The 19,788-nt window shown below is 41.6% G+C and overlaps 1 protein-coding gene across 1 annotated transcript; it reads right to left on the minus strand.

Annotated features, from left to right (window-relative positions):
• Positions 1 to 6,170: 6,170 nt before the first annotated feature.
• gas1b (growth arrest-specific 1b) lies at positions 6,171 to 8,266 on the minus strand. The gene has a single exon (XM_035141549.2). It carries the CDS (start codon positions 7,874 to 7,876, stop codon positions 7,100 to 7,102), a length of 777 nt encoding a protein of 258 aa, XP_034997440.1. The 5' UTR covers positions 7,877 to 8,266; the 3' UTR covers positions 6,171 to 7,099.
• Positions 8,267 to 19,788: the final 11,522 nt, after the last annotated feature.

Consider the following 19,788-nt stretch of genomic DNA (forward strand, 5'->3'; position numbering starts at 1 on the left):
TGAAATATGGGAACAGAAACACACTTTTGGAAGTCTGGAACTCAGACATTGAAAATAATAATATATAATATGCAGATTGTTGCTTTCTGTAGAACTTTGTGCTCCCTCTACTGGTGAATGGGCCGTGTAACATGGCAGCACACATTGTAAATAATACATAGGCTTTTGAAAAGAGAAGGCAAAGTAGGAAATATTGCTAAAGTTAATTATTCCTGATTCATCATAAATAATGCATCATATTAATTTGCATGACGGCTCGCTGTCACGCTGCCATTACAACACTTTTCATTTTCAGACGTGAACTCCGGAAAATTGGTTTTTCTTTCACCTATGAAAAACACAGCAGGAGAGAGTCTGAGTCAGACGCGTTCACAACAAGAAAGTGTCTTTTAATCTAATTGTCTTTCCAAGTTGACGTCTTTGCCTCTTCTACATGTAATGGTTGCATGTAGATTGGTATGATGGGTATTTGTCATTCTGAATTATTTGGTTTCTTTTGGGGTTCACTTCTGCGTCAGTCGTGTGTTGGAATCGTCATCAACACGCCCACTTGCTCGTGGTGAAATCTCCAGATAATCTCCTGCTATTCTTACATGGGCTCACTCAGACATTGTGTGTGTCTGCAGCCACTGATTCACACTTAAAGGTTTCAGGAAAAGTTCTGGACCTTAGTGCTGGTCTGAAAGCAGCTTTAAAGACGGGTCTCCAAAGGGCTGTTCATCCTCGTCCTGTGCTACAACCCACTTGATCTTTTCTTTCTTGTCATATTGATTTCTTCTCTTTTTGTAGAAGTGTGTCTAACCTCTTCTAATCATTACTGGTAAGAATACTTACCACTGGGTATTTGCTCTAATGCTCATTGATTTGCCATCACAATGGGCAAAAAGGCTGCCTGGCATATTTGCTCAGCTTAATAGCCTTTGATTTTGTGTTTGCTCTCGGACTTAGACTCAGTCATTTAGCACCAACACTGCAGGCATGACTGCAGATCCTTGTGTCAGAGGAGGCCCCGTAAAGTAAACAGCAGTAAGTGACCCAGCAGCCAGTTTACTACTACTACTACTACAGCCTGGCACAGTATTTGGGACTAAAGAGGAAATGTCCATGATATAAAAAATGTGACATTTTACCTATGTTATATGAGACTATGAATTCTTTGTGATCTTTAATATAAAATAAAATCCCCCCGCCTTTCACCAAAGTCTGCTGGATTTGCCCACACCCCCAACCCTGTAGGATAAGCAGTATGGATGAGTGGATGGATTTAAAAAATCCTCAACAGACTTTATTAAAAGAAAGACTGAGAGGATAGTAACATATAGCGCGCCAGGACTGAAATGTAGGGTCTTTGTATAGTGTGTAGCATTGAGTTGGGCTTTGTTAAATTAACTATTTTCAATAAACAATAGTTTAAAATGACCTCATCAGTTTTGGTCATTCTGATTCATTTATCACTTATTCCTCTTTCAGCAAGTTTTCTGGGAACAACACCTCTTAAATAGCGTGGAGTTGAAGTCCTACAGATGCATGTGTGTGTGTTGTGGGGGGTGATAAATGCATGCTTGAGAAGTAACCACTGGGGGTGGTGGCCCCTGGCCTTTGGGATGTCAGCATAATGGAGTAAAACTTTGGAACCTTATTGAGCTCTGGGGAGACCCCATTCACTCCAGAAAGAAACCCAGGCTCGGGCCATTATCTTAGCCTAAAATGTTTTGTTCTTCCTCCAGCCTTCAACGGAACAGTTAGCGCGAAATAATGAACCCCTCTTCATCGATTGACTGCCTGATTGTCTTTTTACTAATATTAGCTCACACTCAACTGAGGAACAAGGGGAGATTTGAAGGCTAAATCTGCCTGAAACTCAAGATGCTGGCATATAACAGGTTCTAATTTAAATAGTAGCACAGAGAGAGCACATTTTCCATTTCAGCCTAAATCAATTTGAAAATCTACAATCCAAAATAAATATTTTACCCTATATGTGCTTAGTAGAACCAACCTAGATTGCACATTACTTCATCTTTATTTGTTTCTGCCTTCAAAGTATTAAAAGATAAGCTATTCACACTTTAATGAAGCACGTTACGAGAAACATAAATAGAGAAAATGCAGTTCATTCCACTGAGTAATAACTTAAGTCCCAGAATTCCTCACTTTGAGACTTGTTTCTCACAGTCTGTAGGAAACTGCGTTTGCTTTCAAAGTGCAGCCCATTGTCGCCTCATCTCATAAACATATAGTCCCTGCTTTCAGCGAGGAAGAGGTAAGGGATATTTTTGTTAACAAAAGCCCTTAGAAGGGTGTGAAAGGAGCCCCTTCGCACTACTAAATGCCTGCTCACAGTAGGAGCTGCCCCCTCCCCACTTCCCCGGGTCACTAAAGGCATTGAAGTTTCAGAGGGCTGCCACGGCAGATTACTCCACACAGCTGTCCCAGCACCGTGGAAATGAAGTTATGCCCCTCGTCAGCTATGTTTTGTGTCCTCCTTCTCCTCCTCCTCCTCCTCCTCCTCGCCTCTCACTCCATGAAAACTGTGCACCACTGCTCTTTGGTTGGCCTGCAGGGGGGAAACAGAGGAGGCCACTAAAGGACAATCGCTGTCCAGGCTTTGCAGATAGAGAGAACCTGCTCTGATTGGCCGATTAAGTATTCCCCTCTTTGCATCATTAATCAGACAGCCTTGAAATCCCTGACATTCAGGCCCAGCGCAGCCCTTCTCCCAAACCAGACCCTTCCCCCATTAACCCCCAATCATAAATCAGCCCCTCCTCCACCTTTCCCACCTCTCTAAAGCTGGGGATACAAATACCCACTTCAAATCCAACCCCCAACCTTCCAATTATTGTGAGTCTCTGGGGTTCATACATTGCACTTTGCTCTTGCTCAAGTTTGTTTACTTATAGTCAAACCTGAACTGTGGACACCCAATCTAGTGATGTGATAAGGAACTATTTAGCTTTTGAAAACAGTAGTAACACAATCCTCCCTTTAGAAAAGAAAAGAAAAATGTATCAGCAACAAAAGACACCCTGACTGAATTTTACACTTGGATGTTTTGCTGCAACAGCCTCATTTGGTGTGATGAGGCAAGCAGCTGGGTGGATAGATAATATTAGTTTATACCTATAGACATAAATGTAAAGTAAAAAAAAATGACTATAGATATTTTGGCATTTTTTGGACTTTATGTGACTCCTCTTTTACTACCGCGTCAGAGAAGCACTTCACTTAACATGAGCAAGGAACATTTTGGAAAGAAAAAAGAAAGTTAAATTCAGTGTTATTATGTTTTTAGTCTTGTTATATACTATCACTTTAAGGCATTAAGTTTTAATGAATGACACAGATCCAAATATATGGTAAAGTTCTCCTTTACTGCTGCCAACAGGTGCATTTGCCCAATTAAGATATAGTAGAGCTGCAACAAAATTATTGTCAAATGTTTTTTCAGGTAGTTTTTTTTCGATAAGTGGACTGACCATTTCATCTATAAAATAAAAACAGAAAATGCTCTTCTGTTTTAGCAACTCTAAAGAGTTCATGCGTTTTCAAAAGAAAACGTAGTAATGTGGATGTGGCCTTAGAAAAACGGGATCAGCAAAGATTTGATATTTCCTTGACAATAACTCAAAGAAACATCAATGATGGTAAAATAGATAAATCAGTTGATTGTTTTAGCTTTCGGAATGAGTGCAGCTAGAGAAATCAAAAGCTAAGATCACACATCACAACATCGGCATAATTTAAGACATTACTATTCTGCTGTTTGGATGAATGTGGCCTTCTGACCGAGTTACATGTTTCTCTAAGCTGTATGTCAGTATATATATATATATATATATCAGGTTGTGGAGAAAATTTGTTTGCTTCCATCCTGTAAATCTAACTGTGTCCTCTCTGTTCACCCTGCACGTCTCTTTGGGTTCACATGAGCAGAACTGAATTAGAAGCAGTTCTCTATATATCAGGAGCGGGAGTTTCCAAATGTCCTCACCAAGAATAAGTCGGTCTGGTGGCCGAGCTGTTTTAAAAATGTCTTGCAACGTTCCACTGGGACTTTGAGAGGAAGGGAGTTATTTTGTTGCCTGTGATGCCAATAGAACTGAGGAGCAGTGTCTGACAAGATAATTTTGCACCCCAAACATTTATGTTGAGCTTAAGACGGTGATTAAGTTTGTTACTTTACACCAGTAGTTAATTAAAAAATATTTAAGTGAGAACATCACTGGTCTGATTTTATATTGTCTAAAGTTTAAGTCACAGCCGAGGACGGAGGATTCAGGCGTGACAGAGGGGAGGTCGGCCCAGCAACAGAGTGAGTTATGATGAGGCAATTTTAATGAGCTTCTAGTCCCGGCACCAAAAGCCCCAGTTGTCTCTTTTCTATTTCAGCATGAAAAAAACACACAACATTCCTTTTTTTCTCTGGTGCCAAAACTTAATTGAAAACATTTCAGGGTAAAGTATGGTCTGGGGCCCCCATATGACTCTCATCCCTTCATTATCCCTAACAATAATAAAAAGGCATTACAATTATTAATGGCTGGAGCAGAGGCCTTCTCTCTTAAAGGGACAGTGGCAGGCTATTTTGCTTCTCACAACAAAGGGCCCAGAAATGGCTTCATCACATCACTTCGTTTGTCGGTTTTTCTAACATTCACTGTCATCGTAGGATTTATTATTCGGGGTCGTTCTTTTTAAGCCTGTTGGTTTTTCAGAGTCAAGTCAAAACCGAAAGCCAAACTACGATGCAGTGAGTTATCCTGACAGCCTCAGGGAGACGATAACACGACTAGACATACAGATACCAAAGAGCTACCATGTTGCACAAATGAAAGTTGTGGAGAGAATATGAGACGAAGCAATAAACCTGAACTTTCTCACATAACTCCGTCCTCCTCGTGGACGGCCGCCTCCTCCCGCACTCCCCCACTCCCTGAAGAGGGGGACAGAGGAACAGTGTGAATGAAGTGCCCCCACATTGTGCCGCAGCACCATTGTGTGTTTTGCATCTCCATAATAGAGGTGCCACTCGACTTCTCTTCCAATCAATGGGCTGGAGGGCCCATCGCTTTGCCTTGAAAAGCAATATGGCTGCCATCAATGCTTTCAAGACCCATTATCACAAATGAAGGAGTGGACACCATTTTTTGTGCTGTTTTTTTTTTTGGTTAGAGCCGACTGACTCATAACATGTAAATAAACACATGTTCCCTACAGTATCACTGCTGTTACAAATCATACAAGTGTTACAAAAACCTCAATGAAATGTGTAACAGTTGATTTTTCTTGACAACCACACGCTGTCACCACTAAGCAAGGCCTGTACTGCTTGTTGGAATAACCAAACATATTATAACAGCCACGGTGAACCTACTGAGCCCTTAATCTGGTGAATTATAACATTTCAAGTGGGTAACATTGGATTTTGAGTTGCCCCGAGGACTATTACCTGTTCTGAGTAGTACGAGCACTTAGGTAATGTCGGTAAATCGACCAACCAAGAATATCAGAGGAACTGTGACTCAAAGGCTACATCCACGCTACTACATTTTACAGCGATGACTCAGTCACCCACATTCACTCTCTGATTAGTTCTTATTGGAATGAATAACATTTTTTGTAAACACACACTGTCAGTTTCGGTTCCACCCAATCGTCAGTCCGAGAAAATGAATCCCTCATCTTACTTTTCATTTTGTTGTTTCTCATTTTGCAATATTTTCTGTAACCAAGCAACCAACTGCAGAGTATAGGCAATCTGCTTCCTGTTTACGCACATATCTAGTCTACATGATTGGTCCCATGATATAGGTGGGTTAATATGGACGGGGATTTTCTGCAGAGCTATGACGCTCATGTGGATGAGAATACTTGATGAGAAGATTTAAATTGCTGTTTTAAAATGAAAACATATTTGATGGATGTAGCCAACAAGTCATTGTGGTTAAGGACTCTTGCCAGATGTTTAACATGCACACTGGCACACATGGAACAGATACAAAAAGGCTCTGAAATTGCTGGAGTTTCAATGACACATGGTAAATAATTATTTTAAGAAGTAGCTAAACACATCAAACACTAAAGTGTGTGTAAATGAACTGACATTAACCCAAAACGGTGAAGTTTGGATTTTTAAAAAGGAATCAAGACAGATTAAAAGTTTTAAATGATTTTAAAATGTATTTATTTAATGTGCACGTACATTCAGAGGAGTGTCTTCATAATGGGCCACATAACATCTCAGCTCACAAGAACACAGGCGTCTTCTTTTTTCTCAGTGTGTCTGAGTGACGACTTCTAACAGACACACAGGGTGAAGATAAAGAAAGTTACCAAAAGCTTCTGGGCTCCATTTGGGCTGCAAATCCCCGAGAGGAGGAGTTTATACCTTTCTCTCACGTTTGAACAGTTTCCAGGAACAAACAGATAATACCTTCTGCAAACACCAATGTTTACAAGGTCAAGTCAATGCCCCTCAAGAGCTTCTTTTATCCAGATGGAAGATATCCACAGGGTTTTACTGGCTGCACGTCACCTTTGGTTATTTAATGAATGGGTTGTGGAGAGAGCTGCTTTCACAGCCGGTCACTTAATGGTGAATAAAAAACCAACATTAAGACTTTTAGGCACTTTTACACAAATCATTTCCCCCTCCCTCTGTGGTTATAATGCAGTAAGGCTGGGACTCGGCTCTTCGCCTACAGTGCAAATCTTAAATCACATATACAAACACTTTTGACCAAAAATAATTTTACACAATATACTGTACAATATATCCTTATATTGACTACATACAAAAATAGGCTCCTCCAACTTTACAAGATGACTAACATTTTTGAATTTGCAGCTGATAATACAACAAGGCTTCTTGTGCTATAACCCACAAACTGTCATCTTGCATGATTCTGACATTTAAAACAGCAAATGTCTTGAATTATATAAATTTGAGCAGATATGTAGAATTGAACAACCTTGTTTTAAGTTTATTGACAAAAGTGTCTGGTTCCAACAAAGCAGATGCCAGAGAGGTGAGTTGACTTCACGAAGAACAACACCACTGACTGTATAGTTGCCCTGGATGGATGGCAGCAGCTTTTCACAATAATGTGGTTAAAACCAAGATGGTGGTCAGGACTCGCAGCACACTCCGACACGGTGTGGAGTCGCCGGAGTTTTCCACATATTGATAATCCCCCTGGTCCGTGTAATCGTCCTCTGAATCGTCCTCAGTGTCCGAGAAGCCGCTTCCCGCGAACCTGTCGTCGGGGTCGTAGCAGAAAGTTTCCATGCTGACCTTTATGTACTCGCAGATGTTCCTCTCCGCGCCGTCGCACACGCATGTGTCCAGCTGCTGCGCCTTGGATATGGAGCGCATGTTGGCGATCACCCTGCGGCAGCCGTCCGTGCACCTCTCCCCTCCGAAAAGTTTCCGACAGTGAAATAAATAGTCCCTCATGGCGGAGCTGCAGGCCGGGTCCGTCTCGCACTGCCGCCGGGCCTCGGTGCAGCCCAGGGTGCTGGTCCGGGGCAGGCACGGCTCGATGGCTTGCTTGGTGCCCCGGCACACCGGGTCCAGGGCGCAGTCGCAGTCCTCCAGAGCCGGACCGCTCTGGGTGAGGTTGAGCTGGATCAGGGAGGATATGCAGTGGCTGGGGCACTTCTTGCGCTGCCCGTTGAGGACAGAAGCGCAGGCGTAGAGGTACTGGTCATACGCGTAATGGCACTCCGGCTCTCCGTGGCATTTGAGGATGGCTTTCCAGCAGACCAGCCGGCGGCTGTGGCTGGGAGATCCGACACAGAGACCGACGGTCAGGATGAACACGCTGCAGATCAACACCGCTGCCCGCTCCATCAAAATGGCACGACCTGCCATTTCCAGGAAGAATGAATATCAACACGGTCCAACTTCATATGGACTTCTGTAACTCCACGACGCTGCGTAAAAACCGCGTTTCTCCTGGATTGTTATCATGTCTCAGTTGGTGGCTCGGAGCGACCGAGGCGCCACAAAGTGAGCAGCAGCTCATCGAGGAGGGCTGCACGGAGCCGGTCATGTTCAGGTCCGCTCGCTTCAGGTCGTCTATGTGTCGTTAAGAAACCACAAAGACGAGCAAACTTGTTCCAAACTTCAACATGTCCGCAAAAAAAGACGCAACGACTTGTAAGTCCTCCAGAAGTGTCCCGAAGTCACTCATCCGCTCCCTGCTGCACTCCTCCTCCTCCTCCTCCTTACCCTGAGCCCCGCCGCTTTGTGATGAGGGCTGCGTAGTGATGGGATGATTACTGCAACCACCACGTCCCATTGGTTCGTCACACTGTTGTGATTCGCTCGTCACACGAGGCCAGTGACGCAAGCTACTGAGATTTCCTCCTGATGGTTTATCCCCATCAAGTAGAATAGAGTGGCTCCTGATGATGAGTGGTGTTGATGTCCTAAACACTAAATGCAACAATCAAAATATGTATTTAGTGATAGTAGAATTAGAAAAGCTTTTGGGGACAGTCTATTGAACTGGCAGAGGCTATAGTTCTGTAGGTTAGCCAATAAGATTACACATAAGAAGTGCACATCAAAGTTGAACCCAATAAATATCCAACTAATCTATATCTCTCCAAATTTTATTGATACTGAAAACAAATGTAACATTTTAAACGATGATACAGAATCGTTGACGTAATCATTTTACCATCGTATCCATTCAATTACTTTCCAGACTGGATTGAAGGATTGTATATTGTGTGAATCTATTTTTGACTGTTCAAATTATTATTACACATTTTAAAGATGAGAATTATAACACTGACGTCATTATAAACTTCATGATTCTTACATCCATGAATGCAGATGGTAAACAAATTCACAGGATTTATAAGCGAATTTAAAGAAAATATCAAGACTATAGAAAATGTATAGACACTAAAAAAGTAACAAAACTGTCCAAATGTCCAATGAACTTTTCAATGAGCTATAAGAAAGTGTTTCCCATTTTACTTTTCTTTTATCTCCTTTGTATTATATTAAATATAATCATTTGACATATTGTATGTACTGTTTTACTTATGTATCTGAATGACATCATTATTTACACACATTTGTAAATAAAGTTAGAAAACAGGGAGATTTCTGCTGCCTTACTTTTTTATTTCCTCAATGCAAAAAACGCTTGAAATGTCAATGTGGTTTATTGGCTTATTATGGTTTTATGGGATAACACATTTGAAAATTCTGATATCTATTAGTAGGCCTAGACTTGAAAAACAGCCCAAATAATTTATGAGGTCCAAAGTAAGACAGTGCAATAAAACAGTAAGATAAGAGATAAGATAAACTTTAGTGATCAAACACCGCGGAGATTCACTTCTTACAGCAGCAGATAGTCAGAATGAGGCAGACAAGAGAACATGTAAAAGTATAATATAGAATAAAAAGAAAACTAACTAACAGATTATACCCTATGCCAATTAATAATTATCACAATATAGTTTTAATCAATAGCTATATAAAGTCCAATATATAGACCATTTGGTATAATGCTTCTGCATCGTATGAGAAGAGTGAGGAGGTCCAATATTGAGCTATCTCAGATTTGTGTTTGTCATTCTCTGCTCGTAAAGAGTTTAAAACCACAGCCTTCACTCAGCAGTAAAAGTCAGTGACATTTATCATGATTATTATAATGATATCGACTGACTCGTTTTGGGACATATCTCCCAGCTCTAGTCCAAATTATCCAAAAACTGTTCTGGACTGGAGAAAATCCGTTTTTTTTTTCAGAGTTATATTCTCTGTATCATAAATTTTGATTCACAACATAGTTCAACTACTGTGGTGTGATTCTTACATTTTTTGGTTGTAATAATTGTATGTATAAAATCCTTGATTGTGTGGTCTTCCTGTCTGCAGGGAGCAACAGCAGCTGTTATAACACACGCAGAGCTCCTGTTTTAAAACTTTCCCCCCATGAAACATAACAAGTCTTCCAGCTCTGCTACAACATACGTATCGACGCTGCACAGGCACATTAACACACACCAATAAAGGCATGCCAGCTGAAAGAGCCATCGTCTCCACATAGGGAGCTGGGAAAGTACCAGAGGCCTTCACACTAACACGTTTGGTATTTTTTTTACAAGTGTGAGCAAGCTGTGGTGTGAAAATGACCAAGTGCTTTACCTTTTGGTTTAGGGTATTTCCTATTTCTCAACAATAACACTTAACAAGAAAAAGAAGTGTGAATAGCAACTGCAATCACAGGCACGCCGTGTAAACAAACATCGAGCATGAGGCCAGCAGGGAAGGACACAGAATGGATCATTTGAGGGCTACAGAACCAAGAAAGAAAACCACTTGGTTCTCCCGACCCCGGCACATCACCGCGCTATGACCCAACAAAGAGCTGGCGGCTCTCGGGGGGGACCCTCGGACGCCCCCGATTCCAATTAGAGAGATTAGAGAAGAGTCGGGACAAGTGCCGAAGAGTTTCTTAGCCAAACAAACCAAACACCCACCTCACTCCCTCTCATACAGCTGGCATACCAGAGCAACAGGCTGACTGCAGACTCAATTTAGAGCAACATCAAAGTGGTGGGTAGAGAAAGCCCAAATGGGGAACTGGTCAATGGTCCCCATTAACTACAAAGAAGCTGACGTCAGCCGAGACCAAAGACAGTACTCAACAGAGAGATATGTATAAATAAGGCTGCTGTGTCTACATATTTTGTACTTTTTGCTTAGAGTCTGGGTTTCTTTCGGTAAAATTACAGTGAAACACAAGTCTGTACAAAGCTTTCTTTTCAACAACTGAGGACAAACTAAAGCACAAACCCTGGCCACACTTAATTTGGGCTTTTCATAATGCATAGCAGAACCAAAATCCCATCAGTGCTGGACGTCAGCCAGATAAAAACAACGGCCAGATTCAGTGGAGCCAGCAGCTCTGTATGATGGAGCAGGCAGCTGCTCTCCCCCCTTACTGGACCTCTTAAATTACTCTAATACATCACTTGCATTTTTTTCCTTTTATACCAAATGTCTCAGCCTGTACTAGGGGCAAATATGAGGCCTTTACAGTTTCCTTTACAGTCTTGTCGTAATTTCAAAAGGGTTTACGTTCAGATATGCATCCTGTTCGTGCGGCTGTTCATTGCGACTTTCACCAATGTAATAGAGTTTCCAGAAATGGAATGTGGTTCCCGAGAGTGTATTTGTAAATACTCGTGCAGAGACAGACATGCTCTTCAGTTTGTCTCCACTGCTGTCAGAAGTCGTTACACACGAGCTGCCCTGCCAGAACAATTCACTGAACTTTGTATTCAAGTGCTTCCAAGCCCAGACACACACACACACACACACACACACACACACACACACACACACACACACACACACACACACACACACACACACACACACACACACACACACACACACACAGAGGAGGGGGGGAGCAGTCAATATTCAAAAGTTGCCAAATGTTTTTCTGCCTACGTTTGTATTTCTTTGTGGCCAATGGAAACTTCTCAGATGACTGTTTTTCATGTGTTTCTCCATTCTTTTCAGACAATAGAAGAATCCTTTAGTGAAAACAAGAATTTTACTTTAACATGACTATGAATATAAGTGCCATTATTATTTATCGAGTCAACAACACTGATATATCAAACAGTACGGATCAACTGGATAAAGGTCATTTACGCTTGTGGCATAATGTTGGTCGATAAGTCAACAACTACTGGGTGGATTGTCACATTTGTATTCATGATCCCCAGATGATAAAGCTTAATTACTATGGTGTCCTTGTTTTTCCTTAAATGCCCCCATGAGGTGGAGGTTTTAGTTTTTCAGTGAAATATATCACATTTACTATTAAATCTCTTGCGATGGAATTTGGTTCAGATGCATGATCCCCAGGGGATGAATCTTAATGATGTAGTTCATCTCCTGACCTTTCATCGAGTATTTCCCGCAGGTAAAAGTGTTCATTTATGTGATTAAATATTTCAACATTGACAAGAAGAATTGGCACAACGTTTTATACTAACGTTCTTGGTTCCCAGACCATGAATCCTGACTTGTGGTGACTTCCCTGACTTTTTCTCCCTCTGCCATCACGAGGCCTAAATTTGTGTTTCCATCGCTTGACTGAAGGATCCTAGGATCTGATCACTCAGACCACATTGGGAGGTTGTCAGGGACACATGTAGCTACATTCTTTTCACTGTGCGAACACAAATATTAGCCTGGACCACATGCAAAGTACCAACTACTCAGTTGACGTCTTAAAACCCGCTGCAGTGTAAACAGAATTTTACTTTTCTCAGTGTCCATATTTTCCTTTATTTGTAGCTACAATATCAACACTGAGCACCACATGATGACTTTTCTTAAATTGGTAAAATATGTCTTCCTAGCTATGGGTATTCATTCATTCAGTCCCTCCTGCCTCCACTTTCTCTCTATCTGTCTCTTTCTCGCAAACAGACACACATAAACATAAGACTATTGGTCTTAGTGATTACAAACAACGGTCTTATTTGCATATAGAGCTGTGGAATTGAGATCCAATCACAAGAGGTTACAGGAGACACATTCAGGACGCATTTTAATGTAAAGTGTAAACAGAGAAACCTAACGCTGGCCACTTGTGATTGGCTCTCTCAGGATGGATGTAATATCATATCCGAACAGGGCCTGTGACACACTCAGTCTTCAAAGCAAGCAAGCGCTCCATAACTTTGTCACACCAGAGATGTTTTGGGATGGCCCCACATGTTCTGAGACTATGTGCATCTCTCTGGTGGAAGCCACACACCACAGCAGGAAAAGGATTTGACTTTGCTCTCACAGAGGATTAGAGAGCCACAGGTTCAAACATGGGTCACTCCGGCTGTAAATTAGCTGAAAGTACTCAAAGTTTTAATCGTCTAAGCAAAAAAAGTTTAGAACACGGTATGATGAGAGGTTGAGCCGATAGACAGTTGTTACTGGTTTCCCATTAATAAGACTTTCCGATTCCTTTGGTTTATTTGATGGAACAGATACTAAGACAGGGAGTAAAGCTGCATAACGTTACGAAAAGATGCACCGTTTCACATAAGGTTTCATAGGAAAGCAGATGGGGCTGTTAAAAGGATTGGAAGAGGAGGCCTCAGTCCAGACAGAGAGGTAGACGCTGGTTTTGCCATCACAGATGAGGGTAACTGATATTGGGTGCTGTGGTAGACTAATGACACCTGCAGTAAAATCTGAGTTATAAGGAACAATGAAGACCTCCCAGGGTTGCAAAGGCCTTCAGTATAGAGGTACTCTATTACACTGGTCAGGTAAGGATAAGATAATAGAGTCATTTCCCTTCAGTACAAAGCAGGGGAGGACAATGAAGCGACGCCCCCTGAGGTGATACCACTGAGTATCTGTGTCTAAAGAAGGAATCGTGCACCGCTACAGACGAAAACACAACTCTGGGACAGACAGGAGGTTTAGTTTTTGTTTGAAATGTGACCTCTCCTCTTCAAACAGTGATCCCGAATCTCTCCAAGAGGAAATAGCTGCTCAGGAAAACACAAATGCCACCACGACCTCCGCACAGAGACGTCATTGTTTATGATTTCAGGCTTTAGAAGACACCAGAGAGGAAGAGAATGAAAAGAAAAGGAACATTTTACTCTTCAGGTTTTGTTTAGGCTAATCAGATGAGATATAGTGTGAATTCGTTTTTTTTTAATTAGGCCCTGTCCAAAATCCTCCCCCTTGGCCCTACCCATAGATATGTAGTGCCCTTCACTGGGAGGGAGCCACAAGGGAGAGGGCTAGAAAATCTTCCCTAGGATCATCAGCAGTCAACCAACGTTATTACAGTGACAAACAATATCAACTTTTTCACATTAATAACCGTTATCAACCAACATTATAACAGTGACACATCTGACAACTGCAGGACAGACGGAACAGATTAATCTATTGATCAATACACACTCTACACACTACGGGTCACGGGAGTAACAAACCTTACTCATTACTCTCACTCAGACTGTTTACAGGCTTGTTCTGACAGCGTGAATATCCATTTTCCTGAAACACAAGCAAATTAATTACATTATCATTTGCTACTGGATTAAAATAAGATATATCGCTGGGTTTAAGTAAAAATGTCAGGGTTATTCAGCAAGTTTTCATACTTGCATTCATGAGCATTTTACCCGCAGTGGTTAATTTGCTTCCTCCGTTTGTAAAGCATTTTTTAGGGGCGTTCTGAATACACTTCGGTTGAAGGGGTATTTAAAGGGCTAAATGGCCACTACCCCTACATCACATAGAGAAATGGGGCAACACTACAAGCAAAATGAAGGGGTAGGGGCAAGTGGTAGGGCAAAGGGGTGAATGGGCCTTGAACTGTGCTAAATAGAGAGACTGTTCTTTACCTTCCATCATAGCCTTCCGTGCTAAGCTAAGCTAGGCTAAGTGGCTGCTTATTACTGTGGGAATAATACTCTGCATGCACATACACACATACAGTCCCACAGTATAAGTTGCAGAAGCATGATATGAGGCTGCTAGTTTTCACATTTCAATGGTACATCCTGTAATTCAGACCCTCTGGCGTCCGGCCAATGTGGGACACACGAGCTCAGTCTTTAAAGCGTAGCTGTTGTTACAGGAGACAGAAGATGAGACATGACCCAATGCTTCCCTGACATTTACCCAAGTAATCACAGCGTTAGAGCGGAGTTGAAGATGCTCTCTGAGTCGTGGTTTTCATAGAACGTCAGACAAGACATGTGAATCATGTGGACTGATTCATGGCATTTTGCTGTTGCTGATGCACAGTTGATAAAGGTGATAAACATGTGTCTCTTTCTGTCCTCATGAAAGAACATTTTCGTTTTTTTTGTCCTAAAGTTCATAAATGATCCAAGTTGGATTCACCAAACTCTCTTAACTGCAAAATGTATGCACTGTGCTGATGCCGGTAGTGTAGATCCGGAACTAAAAACACAATTTGACAGTGAATGTGAATACTGGACTAAAGTTTTGAAGAGGGCGGTTGCGGTGGTGAAGTTTTTAGGGGAGTGAGGATTGCCTTTCAGGGGACACGGTGACATTTTAGGCCAATCTGATAATGGGAACTTCATGGGAGTGCTGGACATTATCAGAGAGTTTGATCCTTTCTTGAAAGCGCATATAGAAAAATATGGCAACGCTGGCGAGGGACAACCATCACACCTCTCATCGACAACATAACATTTATTGAACTGATGGGAGCGAGTCCTCACAGAGATAATGAGCCAGATAAAAGTGGCAAAGTACTTTTCAATTCAACACACAGACTGACCAGCTAACAATCATCACATGGTTTGTTTCACCTGATGGTTCCATCAAAGAGCATTTAGTCAAGTTTCTGCCGATTCAGAGTCATCCAGGAGAGTCGCTTTTGCCAGTCTGTTATGTTGCACCTGTTGGTTTAGTAACCTTAAAGCTTTTGGCAGCTCTGGCTTCAACAATTTGTGTGTGTATCTCAGTGCACCTCAGTGCTTTGGGGCTGTGTAATATTTCTAGCGCTGCTACTAAATTGCAGTGTTTTTCTGGGAAAGCGTAACGAGTAAGGGGGCCCCGCAAAAAGAGTAGCCTAGGGGGCCATGACCAACTTTAATTCGCCACTGGCTAAGAGTGATTTCTGAGAACTAGAAAACAGATGAATGCCCTAAATTTACTTAAATTACTCATACATGCCACTTAAAAATGAATCCGTCTGCATGGCTGACTCTTGAAAGAGGCCCAAGTTGCCAACGACTGCAGAACTGTGGGTTAGGGAAGATGGGTACACGGAAGGGGTGACAAATCCCTCGTGCAAAAAATACAAATGAAGACATACTCCAAAAAATCCTATATTGTATTTTTTTTATGGTGGCTGAAAAGGCCTCAATTTTTGGTGGTTACAGTCGTTGTTGCTAAACGTTACTATACACATATGCTACAAGCAAAAGACATAGTGACTCTCTTCTGGCGGTCAGAGCTGGGATGAGACTGTCTTCAATAACAGTAACCACATGCATGCTTTTAATCCAAACACACCACCCTCTGTAAGGCGCGGCAGCAGCGGTGGTCTGGTCCAACTTTCCCCATCCATGACACCATAGAATAAATCAAGATCATCTGAGGGGACGTTTTCCCATTTCTATGCATACAGACCACAAAAAGACTGAATTTTAACCACAACAAATAAAGAGAGAGAGAGAGAGAGAGAGAGAGAGAGAGAGAGAGAGAGAGAGAGAGAGAGAGAGAGAGAGAGAGAGAGAGAGAGAGAAGAGAGAAACGATAAAGGTGCTAAGTACCAGGGGCAGATCCTGGGGTGGGGACAGGGGGGCACTGGCTCCATCTGAAATCTGATTGGCCCTAACAGTGCCCCCGTCCTGTCAATATTCTGAAAGAAAATAGTCACCTACAAACGATACTAACAGTAAAAATAACAGTTTGTTAAGATATATTTTAATTTTCTAAGCTTTCTAAAGTACAGAATGTGCTTGAAAAATAAACGATTTCCAAAATATATCCGAAGCTAAATTCTATAGAGCTAAACACTAGACGAGGAATGACCTAAATGTTCACATTACTGAATCAGGAATTGTTAATGGATGTTGGACATATAATTGGCCCCTCTGTGTAAACTGAGGCCTCGTTTTGGCCTTTGAAAAATTCTAGATCCACCATAGTTAGACATAATGAGAGCACAGACACATACATGAACCCAGAGACATTTCAAATCTGCTATTAGAGGAAGTTACAGGACCAGCTCAGCGCACTGCAAACATCAATCTTGCCTAGTAACGTAACTTTGTGTAACATATTGTACTTCTTCTTCATCTAAACTTGAGTAATGTTTTTTTTTTCCATTCCAAGTTGATGTCATCAGACTTTACTAAAATCCCCCCCGTCTAAGACAAAAGGGTTTTCAAATGCTACAACAGTCAATCAGATGTCAGGTTGAATTTGGGATTTTTGCGGTGTTGTGGTGTGTAACACTACCGAGGGAAATCATCCTTCTTGGAAAGGGGTTGAGACAGAGTTTGGAGTGAACTCCTGGGTGCATCAGGGTGGTCTGGCATACAGAGTTTATGTTTAATTTAAACAGAGGCTCTCCGGGTCTGCGTACTGTCACTGCGCTGAGAGGAACTTATCATTTAAACAAGAGATGTGCAGTTCACATATGAAGGCTGGTGATAGAGGTTACTGAGGTCGCCAGACAGAGAGTCTTGTTTTTTGTGGAAGTCGATGGCTAAACAGTTGTCCACCTTTTGCTTGTGAACTACAGTTTACCACAGTCACACAATCAGCTGTTTTACAGACCTTTCCTTTTTTTTCGTGAATTGTGCTCATTACAATTAACTTATTCCTGTGTTCTGTTTCAGATCAAGGACACCCCCCCGACTACTAAATCATGTATCAGTCTTGACAGAGGATGAGATCACTGTAGATTCAGAGGCCGCAACAGAAACAGCTCGTATAAATCTAACCAAATATGGTGTGCCAGCTCCTCCAGGTCCAGCCGTGCGTATATATCTTCCTTCACTTGGTACAAGATGGAGATGGACCACCAGAGAATAAGATGTTTATTGGTGCCCTGGTGGCCCTGGTTAAGACGAACTGCGACATCCGAAGGTTTCTCCCCTCGTTTCCTGTCCACTCTCTACTGTCTGCTGTCTAATAAAGAAAAGCGACTGTAAAACACCATTTTGCTGCTTTGTCTTAAATGATACCATCAGCATGTTAAGATATATATATATTTTTTAAATGTTCAGCAACCATGTTTACCATCCTATTATTTAGCATGTTAGCAAAATTACAACTAAGAGCAAAGGCAATTTGTTTTGCAGCGACCAAACCATACCAACACACCAAAGTGGATACATTACATTTTTAACCTAATGGTGGCACCAGAGGAAAAGTGGATGAAGAGAGAATGAGGGGGACATAATTTCTTTACCAATTTTTTTATAACAGTCCATTTGTTGAGACCAAAACGTTATAGTGCTGAAGAAAAAGCTCCCCATTTTAAAGTTTGTATGAGTGTTCCTCTGGGGACCACGAATGTCTGATCCAGATTTCATAAAAATCCATCAACATGTTCCACCACTGTGAGCCGGTGGGAATGGGATGTGGGGCTTTGTGGGCCAATTTTTATATCGACTTGGACCTTGAGGTGAATCAGAACATTTCAGTTCGGACCAAAATAATGAGCCAACTGATTTAGCCATCCTTTACTTTAGTTTCAGGATATTTAATTTTTCTTCCTGCATTTCTGGATGCGCATGAAGAGGATCAAGACCTGTTGCCTTTTGGGATCTTCTTTTAAGTCTAGCGTCTGAAACACTGAGATGGGCTGACAAGGACAAGGCGGTTGTTGACTGAGTAACCTGTCAACCGCAAAGACACACCACAGACACACAGCAATAACACTCTTCATCAGAGTGTAATGTAAACAGAGCCTGTCAGGACATGGGGTGGATATCAGACACACGGTGAAGGGCGACAGCAGGAAACAACTGGTACTGACCAGTCATTGTTAGAAGGAAAAAAAGGATAAGACAGGGCTACATAAACACAATTAAATAACAGAGAGACAAGGATCTGGTATATTTCATCATGTTATGAATCCACATTCACAATTATCTGCCTAAATTATACTGCCATTGTCTCAAGCCTCTGTTGTACATAGGACAATTTAATAGACAGAAAGTGACGCGGATAGAAAAACAGAACAAAGAAATGCCCATCCTGAAAAGTATGGCAAAGAATAAAGTGCAGCCTAACACACTCAACAATGGCCCTTATAGTTTCCACCGTATTACCTCTGTTATATTAACTGCATTCATGTTCGAAAAACTACTCAGACAATTTCCATTAAATTTTGTGGAAGGCCGGGTCATGACCAAAAGAAATTAAAGATGAATCTGGGGGAGGAACCAGGAATTTCAGAATGATTGCGAGATCGGACATTTATTCAACCGTTAACTGTGGTTTCATAAGTGACTGTTGAGCCTTGGCAGAGGTATGTGCACTACTGAGTTCCATTCTAGTTTTAAATAGTTATTCCTACAGTAAGACCAATTCAAATTGAGATACGTCATCTCGTCTTTTTTTCTTCTTCCATCCTTTAGACACGAGTAAACGCATGTACACGCAGCACAAGCACAGTCACCACACACAGTAGCAGGGGGCAAATAAACAGGCTGGGTTTTGCTTTTCCTGCACAATCTAAATATTGACTCAGTAACCTATAATCATACACAGTCTGAACAGAATCGAAATAAACATGCGCGCCTGTAATGTGTAAGTGTTTGTGAGTCTCATGGGCACCGGGACCCTTGAGTGCTGACACTGACAAACACACATAAAAAAAAAGGAAAGTGGTTCAGTTTTCAGTGAACACCAGACAATATGGATTCCATCCAGCACACTAGAGCAACACAAGTTATTTTGCGTTTGCTATATATACAAAGGACTCCTTTCAAACTCGACCAAGCCTTCCATGTCTGATCAAACATCTGCTTTCAGTTCACATGATTTAACTTTCATATGACTTACAATATTCTGACATTAAGAGGCTTTAAATTGCCAAGATGTGAGTAAAAAAGCAATAAAAATTCCATTCGGCTCCACGCTGCCAAGTTTCCAAGTGACACAGCCAGTGAGCAACACAGCTGGGTTGTTATTATTGTGTTTCAACATTATTAAAATCTGATTCAGCTTCCAATCAGACTTCTGATCTATTGTTTTCCTTTGCTGGA

Source organism: Hippoglossus stenolepis, chromosome 18 (genome assembly GCF_022539355.2).
Source record: "Hippoglossus stenolepis isolate QCI-W04-F060 chromosome 18, HSTE1.2, whole genome shotgun sequence".
In the NCBI taxonomy this organism is placed as follows: Eukaryota; Metazoa; Chordata; class Actinopteri; order Pleuronectiformes; family Pleuronectidae; genus Hippoglossus; species Hippoglossus stenolepis.